This window comes from Cottoperca gobio, chromosome 13 (assembly GCF_900634415.1).
Source record: "Cottoperca gobio chromosome 13, fCotGob3.1, whole genome shotgun sequence".
NCBI classification, from domain to species: Eukaryota; Metazoa; Chordata; class Actinopteri; order Perciformes; family Bovichtidae; genus Cottoperca; species Cottoperca gobio.
Window position 1 is genome coordinate 26,668,312 of NC_041367.1, and position 12,604 is coordinate 26,680,915.

General features: G+C 39.0%; 1 protein-coding gene across 1 annotated transcript in view; it reads right to left on the reverse strand.

The window, feature by feature from the left end:
* Positions 1-1,302, reverse strand: part of LOC115017349 (seizure protein 6 homolog) — a 182,432-nt gene extending 181,130 nt beyond the window's left edge. Inside the window, exon 1 of the mRNA XM_029445695.1 lies at positions 956-1,302. Coding sequence (XP_029301555.1) covers positions 956-1,028 — 73 coding nt within the window. The 5' untranslated portion in view covers positions 1,029-1,302. The remainder of the gene's footprint in view (positions 1-955) is intronic.
* Positions 1,303-12,604: the final 11,302 nt, after the last annotated feature.

Below are 12,604 nucleotides of genomic sequence, written 5' to 3' on the forward strand. Positions count from 1 at the left end.
TCAGCAGCCAGACTATAGACCTGGACGTGATGATCCAAACACAAGTGTAACCATCCATCACAACCTGAATTGCAAGGTTGTGGAGTCAGCTGGTGTCAGCTGTGACTACAAACACATCCAAATGAAATAAGTTTGTCTTCAGATAACTTTTTCCTTCACCAGTTTATTTCATGTCATTTGGCCAATACAAAGATGCGTTTGTAATTATTAGCACAATAATAATTGTTGTTACACAGACGATGCAGAGTGAGTATCAATGTAATAAAAATCTCTCGTTGTTGAGTGATTGTTCAAATTGCTGCAACTATCCAGGGAGATAACTCTCTAACATCACCCATGTTTTGTAGACTTCTCTATTTTGTCAGGTGATATGAATAATGCAGGGAGGCTGTGAAAAACACTATCAGCCATTCCACTATTGTGACAAGAGCACCAGGAGATAGGCTGCATTCATTTGGAGCACTTCTAGTTTTTTCCAAGGCTGGAAAATTACATTTTTATCAGTCTGTTTGCCTACTTGAGTTTTTTTTGTTTCTTCTTGAAAATTGAAAACTTGAAGCAAGGATAACGAAACTGCAGAGGAATCATATCAGAAGTTTGAACTGCTATTAGACAGGCATTTCAACGACATAATTGTGTTCTCACTGATAACTTTGATAGGCTTCTAATGATAGATACTGCATGTTAGGTTTGACATGACTGGAATGTAAGAGAATAGCTCATCTCTGTTCATGTGTTCCTGACATTAGGGAGTGTGTTTGCGAGGAGCATCAGTGAGCCATGTGAGCACATGGAGGGACTGACAAAGAAAACGATGAAAACAGAAAGCTTCCCGGGAGAAAATAAGACAAAAATCCACAACAAAAACATGTCATTTAGGAGAAACAAAGCAGAGGGCTGAAAAGCTTGTGAACAGTCAAGAATTCAAATTGTAAATATTTGTACCAATTCTTACCTTCAGCGCTCTTGTCCGTCACTGCCGCCACACAAACAAGCAGGAGAGGGAAATAATCTCTGATCGCATTCATCACGTTGTCCCCGTCTTGCGCTCCTCAAGCTTTTAGTAGTGAACGTCCTTGGGATGAACACTTTTCCTCTGGAGGACTGAAACACTGAGAACCCCCCCGAACACCGACTACACACACGAACAAAGCGCTCCTCTCGGTCACTTCTGCACGGGTCTGCTGTCTGAATTCACTCATTGACAGAAACGATGGGCTTTTAGTTTCGTTCCACCACAAAGACTACAGACTGCAGACTACTGAGTGTACTGACAGAAGCCTGTAGACTGATAGCTGCTGCTGCTGCTGCTGCTGCTTCCCCGCTCTGAGCTCTGCTCTGCCGCCGTGTATTCAGCACCACGGACAGCTCCTAGCGTTGGCCAATGGAACACACGGAAAGCAAATGAAGCTCAAAGTTAGGGACATGCTAAACTAAAAATATAAGTATATAAGTATATATATATATATATATATATATATATATATATATATATATATATATATATATATATATATATATAAGTACTAAAAGTGCGTTTTTGAATATTCATGATACACTGAATATTCTTGAAAAATGATACACTTCTCACTATTCATGCAATCATAAACCAGTGGTGGAAGTAGTATTCAGATGCTACACTGTAAAAACACAAGTACATTTCCTACACGTGAGGAATCACATTAATATACTTAAAGTAGCCTATCTGAAGTACTTCAGATTACTCATTCGTAATGCTCCCTTTCAGTTTTACATTGTTTTATACACTCAATGCCAATGTATTGGGTTCATCTAGGGAAAACCCTACTGTCTTATACAACATCCCTGCAATTAATCCTACCTTCATTTACAATGTTAATAGAATATAATGCATATAATGTTTTTGCTGAAACAGAGGTGTTGATTCAACACTCTGATTATTTTGGAGACTGCAGTTTGTGCTGCTGTTCAACTGTGATATATCATTAAGCCAACTCTCTTTGATATCAATTGGGTTGACAAAAAAAGCAAACATGTTGATGGACTTCCCATTTTCAAAAGGTTTTAAGTTGATTTTTATACTTTTTGTGAAATGACTGGAAAGTAATGATACAACCAGAGTGTAAGGGTTCCTTCTGTCCGAGCTGCCTCTGTATTGTGCATTTGTGTCTTCCCGTGTTCAGATTTTAGCGTTACACAGAGGCACTCCACTGATTTCACACATATACTACTCAGCTTGAGTAGTATAGAAAAAAGCCTGATGTCACTGACATCATCAGGCTGGACATCACACTCCAAAGTTTAACAGAAAACCCACATAACAGACTAGTGCTCCGCAGTTTGATAGACAGGGGTGATGATCAAGGGTAAAAAAAAAAGACATTGAGTTGCATTATGGGAATTGTAGCATCTAGTATTTCCAAAGCTTGGCTCGTGATAGGAACTAGAAGTCAGGGTGTCTCAACCTCCATTCCTTTTTTTTTATCTGGCTTTCACAAATCCCCCAACTTTATGAAAGTGTAATAATAAATCCTAGTGTCGCCCTTTAACTCAGTGGACTGTTACAAACATTCAAGTATCTCAAAAAGCTTTAAAGTGGCAGCCTGGTCTCTGAACTAATTCCTTTCTGACTGCTACAGACAAATGTGTTGGTATTTGCACAAACACATTTGTCTGTACATTTTCTGTGTGGAAGAAAGCAGCTTTGATATATAGAGCTCTCAATATGAGACATTCCAGGTAGACTGTACAATTTTAGCCTGTTACGAGACGGTTCTGTTAAGAATTACTTTGGAAAAGATAAGTCTTGAATAACTTGCTACACAATGGAATAACACATTGTTACCTCTACTTTACAGTAATATTATTGGCATCTATAAGTTGTGAGCCTCATTGTCAAGACACAACAAAGTTTCAGAACAATGGCTCGCTCCTATTATAGAGCAGATGATGATTTATTTTTTCTCATATCTGTGATTGCAATGTGCATCACATTATTGTGGAGTATTAGAAGAATCCTAGTTATGTTTTCTACACAAACATTACTTAGTTTCTGAAACCTGAATAAGTCTTTATATCAGTGTCATGATCCTCTTTAGTTTTTTGGTTTTACTTTGTAAAGAACACTCACCTTGTGTCATGTCTTGTTTTACTTCCTGTCTTTCTGCTTAATTAGCTAGCTAGCTACTGCTGAGAGAATCTGCCAGTTTTTATATCTGCAAAAACAACAGTCAGCAGAAAGCCTGACAGATGTAGCAACAGTAACTAAGATGGTTTGGGCTTAACCATCAATTCTAAAACACTGTATTAAAAGAGTGGGTAATGTTTGAACTTCAGTCAAGAGAATGAAACGGCTTCCAAAATAAACACAAATGATTTCTTATGCATCCATCCATCAGACAATCACGGGGCTGACACAGATCAGCGCTCACATACCAGTGTTTGGACTGTGGAAGGACTCCGGAGCACCCGGAGAAAACCCTTTTCTATGCTTTGCAGGCTTTAATCAACTAGAAATTATTCATAATGTGTAAAGTCCTTCATGTGAACTAAATGTGATGATCAATGAGTAATCTGATGAGTGAAAACCTACAACATGAGGATTGCCATCATTAAGAGGCCAGTATGCAAATTATGCGCACACTGTATTTTATCTCTAACCCCGCATATTTATTATGTGTTGGCCTGTATCCTTGTCAATGGAAGAAGGAAAAAACAGAATGTAACTCAATGGAAATGAAGTGCTTTAATCAGTCTCTTACAGAGATTAGCTATACAATGACCTGCGCATCTACATGTTTGATCTCTGGAAATAGCTAAATTTGCATCAAAGAGAAAAAACACTTATGAACCACATGAGTATCGACAGTGACCTTTTGGGGATTCATGCAGAATTGTTGGAAGTATAGCTTTGCTGTGTCAAGAAAATGTTTTCCACTCAATGATGACATATGAGTTTGTGTCTCATCTGTAAACTTATGCTTGGAAATCTACATAATTTTTGCCACTGATGTGTCTCTCTCCCTGCTTTGACCCACCGAGCACGAGTTTGATTTGACAGTGTTGCGTCATCTGCCTCTATCAGCGAAGTCTTTTACATCTATTGGTTTTGAGTCATCCTACTGCTGCACCTCTGGCTACTTGACACACTATGAAACCTTGGGGCGGCTCATGTCATCTCTGACTTTTGAAGCTTTTGCAGCCAAGGTGCTTCACATCCCTCCAGTATGTGTCCAGCCTTGCAGCTGCAGCTCACTTCACTGAGACATGACTCACTATGTCAATGCGGGAGAAAGTCTCCAACACAGAAATAGTGTTGAATCTCCTCAACACATTTGTTGTGATTTACGCACCTTTGCCTCACGGCAGATAAGCTATTCATAGATTCAACACTCTGTATGTAAAAGGCAAGTCATGCACAGGCATTACTCATTACATTAAAAGCACAGTCTGCAATCTCTTTGACCACTCACATGTGAGGTCTATTTACATAAATACAGTAAATGAGGAGACAAAATATCATGTATTTGATGCAACAACAAAAAAGCTTTATCAGCAAGCATTTACACTTGTACTTGTCCAAATAATTGTCAATTTTGAGTTGTTTGGTGGTTAAAGCACCATTTTTTATTAATTGTTTTAATATCTAAATAAAATTGTATTATTAAATACAACCATTTCCTGCGACTTATCAGGGACCGGGCTGGGTGGCAGCAGGCTAAGCAAGGTATTCCATACATCCCTCTCTCCAGCAACATTTTCCAGCTCCCCTCGGAGGATCCTGGAGGGTTCAGAGGCCACATAAAATTATAAAAATATCACCAGCATGTTCTTGGTCCAAAGCGACTTACAATAAGTGCAAACAATCATGAGGATACAACTCCGAACAGCAAGAATCTTGCAGGTACATTAGCTTCAAATAGGTACAATCCTTTAAGTGCAGAACAATAGCTTCAAATAAGCCAAACCAATGTAAATGCAACATACAAAGAATGTGTATATATATATATATATTTATTTTTATTTTTATTTTTTTTCATTTGTCGATGTGCAGTGGAAACAGTAGAGTTTTCAGTCTGCGACAAAAGGTATGCATACTGTCTGCTGACCTGACATTACTGGGTTCCACCATTTTGGAGCCAAGATAGCAAACAGGCGGTTTTGTTTGAGGGGAATCTGGGTCCCACTCGCCAATTGGCCGATGTAGAGCGAAGCGAACGCGCTGGGGTGTTTGGTTTGACCATGGCCTGGATGAAGGAAGGGGCTGATCCATTCACAGCACGGTAGGCCAGCACCAGAGTCTTGAAGCAGCCTGGTAGCCAGTGAAGGGAGCGGAGGAGCGGTGCATTGTGGGAGAACTTTGGTAGACCAGTCGGTCTATAGAGAGAAATTGTTACTGGCAGAGTCTGCTCTTCCATGTGGGATTCAACATGCCTGCCCTGCAGGACCCAGAGTTCATCTGTAGTCCCTGACCTGCAATTAATGTTAGTTTATGTAAATACTTTTTACTGTAACCACAATATTTTCCTGAACTTAACCATAGCATGGCTGTGATGTAAAGATATTATAGAAAGTATTTTTTTGAAAGTTGGCAGTGAATATATATAATTGATATATATAAAATATATATATAGTATATATAAAATATATATATAATATATATAAAACATATAAAATAATATATATAAAATATATATATAATATATATAAAATATATATATATAAAAAAAAATATATATAATATTTATATATATATATATATATATATATATATAAATAGTTATGATTGAACCTAATCTGGGACTTATATTAGAATCGGCTAATATCAACGTACTGGTGTTGTGATAGAGTTGGCATTTCTGAGGATCTGCTTCAGGCATGTTTGTTGCCGCCTGTGGTCAACCTGTGTTAAGTTATATTTGGAAACAGCACATGTAATGTTGTTTCCAAATCAAACTTAACACCGGTACCTGGAGAGGTGGGTATACTTTTAATTCACGGCCCAATTTTCCAGCAAAGGATAAACGCCCTGTTTTTTAAAATGTGACATATAAGACTACTCTTACATATTAAGTTCATCCATTACCTAAAGAAGATCAATCATGGCCCACAGACTGTAAGGTGAGACAAGTCCATGCATTTTGAGGGAACTATTCCCTGAGTCCATCCCCACATGGAAATTGGACAACTTTAGATGTGTTTAGTTTTAGGAGTGGATATACGCAATGCGGACTAAAAATAAGTATAATTAGTCCATATACCTGTGTATACCCTGCACAGCGCCACTGCTACTTATTCCACTGATCAACAGACAGTCGTGGTAATGCATCAAGAAACGTAGCAAGGCAGGGAAGAAGAGCACTAACAAAATGCAGGTTTCAAAATACTTAAAAATTGGCTTTGCAAATGTTTTATGAGAAAGGAAATGATTCAACACTTTTTAGGCCTTAAGGATACACATTGCATATTTGATCAGAAACACTGGGAAACCGTTCAAGGAAGGTCCACAAAGAACCTTTAAGGATTATAACTAAAAGGATCAGGAAACTTTGGTAACTTAACTCATCTAGTGTTAGTCTTGTTCATATTTAATACGTTTCAAGGTTTTTTCTTTTATCTTAATCTATGAAGATCAAATCAAATTTAGTTGTATAGCCCAATATCACAAATTATACATTTGTCTCAGTGTGCTTTACAGACTGTACAGGATACGACACCCTCTGTCCTTAAACCCTCGCATCGCACAAGGAAACACTTCCTAAAAGAAACCCCAAAATGAAAGGGGGAAAAATGGAAGAAACCTCAGGGAGAGCAACTGAGGAGGGATCCCTCTCCCAGGATGGACAGATGTGCAATAGATGTTGTGTGTACAGGATACACAACATAGTACAAATACAACATTTGACAGAAATTATGTTGTATTGGAAAAAAAAGAGAAAGTATGGATGAATCCAGGAAAATGTCAATAAGGCTTCCCGGTGTCCAGCAGAACCAGGTCAGCAGGCGCAGCCACGATTCCTGATCCTGACGTAAACTTTATCAGTGGCAACCTGCCATATGAGAGACAGACACTCCGGGGATGATGCCCCGGATGATGAGTTAATAACATACATTTACATAAATGCATACAGATAGAGAGGGAGAAGAAGAGAGGGAGGGGAGGAGAGAGGAAGAGAAGGAAGAGAGCAGGGAGGTGTCCCCCGGCAGTCTAAGCCTATAGCAGCATAACTAGGGGCTGATCCAGGGCAAACCTGAGCCAGCCCTAACTATAAGCTTTATCAAAAAGGAAAGTCTTTAGCCTACTCTTAAATGTGGAGAGTGTGTCTGCCTCCCGAACACAAACTGGAAGCTGGTTCCACTGGAGAGGAGCTTGATAGCTGAAGGCTCTGGCTCCCATTGTACTCTAGGAACCACAAGTAACCCTGCAGTCTGGGAGCGTAATGCTCTAGTTGGTTTATAAGGTACTATGAGATCTTTAAGATATGCTGGAGCCTGACCATTAATTGCTTTGTAAGTCAGGAGAAGGATTTTGAATTCTATTCTGTATTTTACCGGGAGCCAGTGCAGAGCAGCTAATACAGGAGTAATATGATCCTGTTTCCTTGTTCTTGTCAATACACGTGCCGCTGCATTTTGGATCAACTGAAGAGTCTTAAGCGACTTTTTGGGACAACCTGATAACAATGAGTTGCAGTAATCCAGCCTTGAAGTAACAAATGCATGGACTAGTTTTTCTGCATCATTTTGAGACAGGATGTGTCTTATTTTTGCAATGTTACGTAGATGAAAGAAGGCAGTCCTTGAGATTTGTTTTATGTGGGAGTTAAACGACAGATCTTGATCAAAGATGACGCCAAGATTCCTTACGGTGGTGCTGGAGGCCAAGTTAATGCCATCCAGAGCTTCTATGTCATTAGATAATGCGTTTCGGAGGCATTTAGGGCCAAGTATAATAACTTCAGTTATGTCTGTGTTTAACATCAAAAAGTTGCTAGACATCCAAGTTTTTATGGCCTTAAGGCATGCTTGAAGTTTAGCCAATTGATTGGTTTCATCTGGTTTAATTGATAGATATAATTGGGTATCATCCGCATAACAATGAAAGTTTATAGAGTGGTTCCTTATAATATTGCCCAAAGGAAGCATATATAAGGTGAATAGAATCGGTCCAAGTACAGAAGAAGATGTAGCTGAATATTATATTTTCATCATATACATTGTAAAAGGTATTTGAGTAAAAATATTGGAAGAAGTTGTTTTTAAGAAATTCCTTTTCACAGACCATTTTGTACTAACTCCAGTTAACAGATGTTTGGATCCATTAATCGCAGCATTGAGATGAGTTGATTTGGTTTCAAAATGTCAGTGTTTTAAACAGTGGTGTAACTGGGCCTTAATTCTCTAAATATACAAAACTGTCAAGATGGTGTTAGTTCTGTACAACACTTTTGTATTACGGAGAATACTAAATGCTTCACTATAGCATGGCTTCAGACTAACAATAGTCCTGCTTTACAAAAGATGTTGTATACTTCTGTTTGTTCACTACCTTTTTGTGAGAGGCAGTAATTAGCAGGATTTAGAACAAGCAGTACACAGCATGGTGACAGATATTTCCACTCCCTTCAGATCAGTGAAGAGCAACTTTATTGGATATGGAGTAAAGAAAGTTGCTCAGTTCTATTGCCTTCTAATAACAGCATCACATTAAGGCTCCTCTGCACCTTTGCTCTGGCACTGGGGCTTATTTGTCGTAATAAGCAATAGTGTTGTGGCTGCTTCTATTAGACATGCAGTCAGGCTGAATGCATTTCCCTTCAGAGCTGAGGATAGATTGCCCTAGCGGCTCCTCCTGAAGAGATTCTGCCTGTGTAGACCTGTCTGCCAGGACTGGGAAATTAGGGAAAAACATCTAATCAAGGTTTTAGTTGTCACTATATATAATGTATATGTATGTATGTATGTATAAATATTAGGCACATTGCTTATTCATTGCTCACTCCTGTTCAGCCTCAGTAGGCATTGCTGTCTTGTTGTATAGAACACAAGGCATGTATGTGACAACAGACCATCAAAAAGTTATGGTAATCACATGTAAAGATATTAATACTTCATGTCAAACCACTTTCTTTCCTGTGTGTCTTATTTATTAACTAACATATTGTCAACAGGTCTGACATGGCACAAGGATGCAATAAGTTATTTTGATAAATGGGCTCATTCAATATGCCACTGCATGCTTCATGTTGAGCTGTCCAGCCATGCTACTGTTCAGTGAAAAGAGGTCAAATAATTTTCCTCTCTCTCTGCACTATGGCCAGATCTGCAATGCCGAGGCTCTCTACGGCAGAGTTCACACTGCAGTGAAAAAACTCCCAGCGTAGGTGTTGTTTTTTCCTTTGGTGATGCAGATCAGATGCTTGTGATTTGTGTGACCAGCATAATGATGCACAAAGTGAGCTTTTTCTCTGTGGCCTGCTTTGCAAAATCAAAATTGTCTGTTGCCACTGCAAACATTAAAGTGATACCATGTAACTTTTGAATAAAGAAATAACACACGCTTCAACTTAAAACAAAACTAAGTGTGTGCTCAGGCAGAAAACAAAGTCTGTTTTTATTCTGCCCGCACAGCCTATGGACTGAGTTAGCTATAAGCTAGCTGTAAACGGCAGTGTTTCTTGTAGTGCGCCTGTGTGTGTGTTTGTGTGGCGACTGAAGTCAGAACCCACCAGTTCTTTCTGCTATTTTCCTCCAGTCTCTCTTCTTTCTCTTCATGTCTGTGTGAGTTTGTAGGTTCATGACGCAGGAGGCAGTCACTCACACCGTCCCGAGTGAATGTGTGTCTAATGTGCCCACTCACATCTCTCCATTCACATTGCAATTGCATCACTTCTAAAAATGTGCCTTGAGCTCAGTGTGAACACACTCCTCTGTGGTCCTTCCTGCTACAGTAGGTGTATACAGGAGCACATTTTGCTCACATTGATGAAACACACAAACTCACAAGCTGAAAAAAAGCAGAGAAGCTGTCGCAGCTGTCCCGGCTGGTAATAACAAAGATTGTTTTCTTGTGATGTGAGCTGTGACCGTATAATATGGTTCAAAGCTCTGTAAAAAGCTAGAAAGTGAACTTTGAGTTGAGATGTTTTGTCAAACTTTAGTTAAAATTGAGGTTTGATTTCAAATCAAAAAGGATAAAATCTTTAGGGGTATGTTTTTGAAATTGAATTTATAGAACTTGGAAACTGAAAACACAGAATGACTTGCAAAAAGTGTTTTTCTTGCCCACAGCCTTCTTCATCCAAAAACCTGTGTTTGTATACAGCCTGTCCGATCACTTTACTGCAGGTGTCCTCATCAGAACATCGTGAAAGTATTTCATATGAATAGATGAGTTTTCAATGAATATTTATGCTTCCTAGAGGATGATTCCTACATCATTCAGAGAGAATGTTTCATGTGTACAAAAGAAAGATCTAAATCTACTGGCCAGGAGAACATGAAATGTCCTCATAATATAATAATTCTTTTGGTTTGATGTATTAGACAAATTCATTTTAAAATACTCCAGCTCATCCAGGGCAGTCAGTGCTTCCACTGAAAGAAAAGTCGGGATAACACAATAAATTCCTAAAGCTTATTATTATTGGGACGTCATTGGGTGGTTGTCAGACTTTAACATGGGAGAGCACTGTTAGTTGTGCAGGACATTGGCATATGACATTGCATGTCATTAGTTTTGCAGGTATTTGGTCTTAAACCAAGGAACTTAAAATGACAAAAATTATAATAATAATAATAATAATAATGATAATAATAATAATAATAATAATCAGCTTTATTTGTATAGCACCTTTCATACAAGAATTGCAGCCCAAAGTGCTTCACAGCAAAAACATAACAATTAGTACAAGATTAGACAGAATAAGAGCATTTACAGTACAATAATCACAGTGTTGATGTAAATGAGTCTGAAGTACCATTATAAAATAGCAGAAATAAAATAGCTGAATTAAAATAGTATAAAATAACACTGGAAATCATGCCTAGTTTCCGTATCTGTGCAGTACTTAACGACCCTCCTGTCGGAAAACCACATTCATCACACCATTCTTGTAAATGTTTTAAACTATCAGAGCCATATTTTGAAAGCATGAGATCAACAATGGACCCCTATGGCCCTTCAACTGGTTTACTCCCTTTGCTACCCATTCCTGGTAGTCTTTGTCAAACTCTTTATTGACCCTTGTAAACAATGAAAAGTCAGGGGATCCCAGTGGCAGTAGGGTTGATCTTCTGGGGAGCGGATGTCTGTATGAACCTCACGTAATCTATCCTGTACATGTTTCAGTCTGGACCAAAGTGGTGGACCCACAGACCGACGCTGCAGCCTCTACACAACCATACCGCCACATACATTCATGTTCAGCATAGTGCTGAAACCGTTAATCAATTGCTCAATTAAGATACATTGTTTATGGTTTTCATAAATATGAAAATGTATATAAAAGTGCAAAATGTAAATAAGTGAGTAAGTTATGAACAAGTTATGATTGATCTGATTCTGAACACTGTGGAGACATTCTGTTCGTAGGAATCTTTGGGTTCTAACAGCCATTTGCAGGCTGGTGGGATGGCAGCCATGTCTTTTTCAGTAGAGGGATTTGCCTGTCTGCCAGCTCCAGAGGGAGGGATATCGACAGCTGTCTCACCATCCCCCAACAGACACTATAGTCTACGATATGCTACAGTATCCAGTGAGAATGACTGGCTGAGATTTTCTTTTTCTAGAGTTTAGAATGTGTTCCTATTCACATTTTAAATGTATTCAGCATATTCAGATGCCATTGATAGCCTACACATAAAAGAATAACAGGGTAGTTATGACTTTAAAGCCAGAGACATGTATGTAGATGCCAGCATCTATTGTACACACAGATAAAGGGAGCAAAGTGAGCAGTCTGAGCCTTTATCCATAAACACCCTCCTGAAGCAAAGGTAATCCTGTTCCCCCTCAGTGAGCGCACATCTATCTGACGAGCAAAGAGCAGCCATTAAAGTTGGCAGCAATAGGGGCCACAGAGGGAGAATGAAGCAGCTAATCCTCCAGCAATTCATGTACAGGAGAGAGCGGTCAAACAGAGTCACACAGCACAGGCAAAGTGGAGGTACTATTGTTCAGGTCTCTCTGCCGTGGCCACTGGAACTTTGCATTATCAGGACAACAAAGTCTCTCCCTCAAACTGAGGCAGTAATGCTGTTCATTATTCATAAGGCTTCAGTTATTCATTAGATGTGCCTGAGCATACTCTTGTCCTGTTGGTATGGGCAATCGTCATGAATATTTACAAGGGCTGCTTGATATTTAAACATGACTCACAATACATTGCCAGCAGTGAATGGCAGGTAAATAGCAGTGGAGTAGTACCTGAGTCTCAGGGAGGGCTGTCTTTTTTGAGTGACCTTTTCTCAAATGAAGCTCGCTGGGTTAATTTTCTGCCAAAACATGTATTCAGGGAACCAAATGGCACAGAAAGCTGGCTGTCAGTGAATGTGGCATTAACACATGTCAAACATCTCAAAACTCTAAATCAATGCCAGAATTTATGTAATAACCTAAAACATT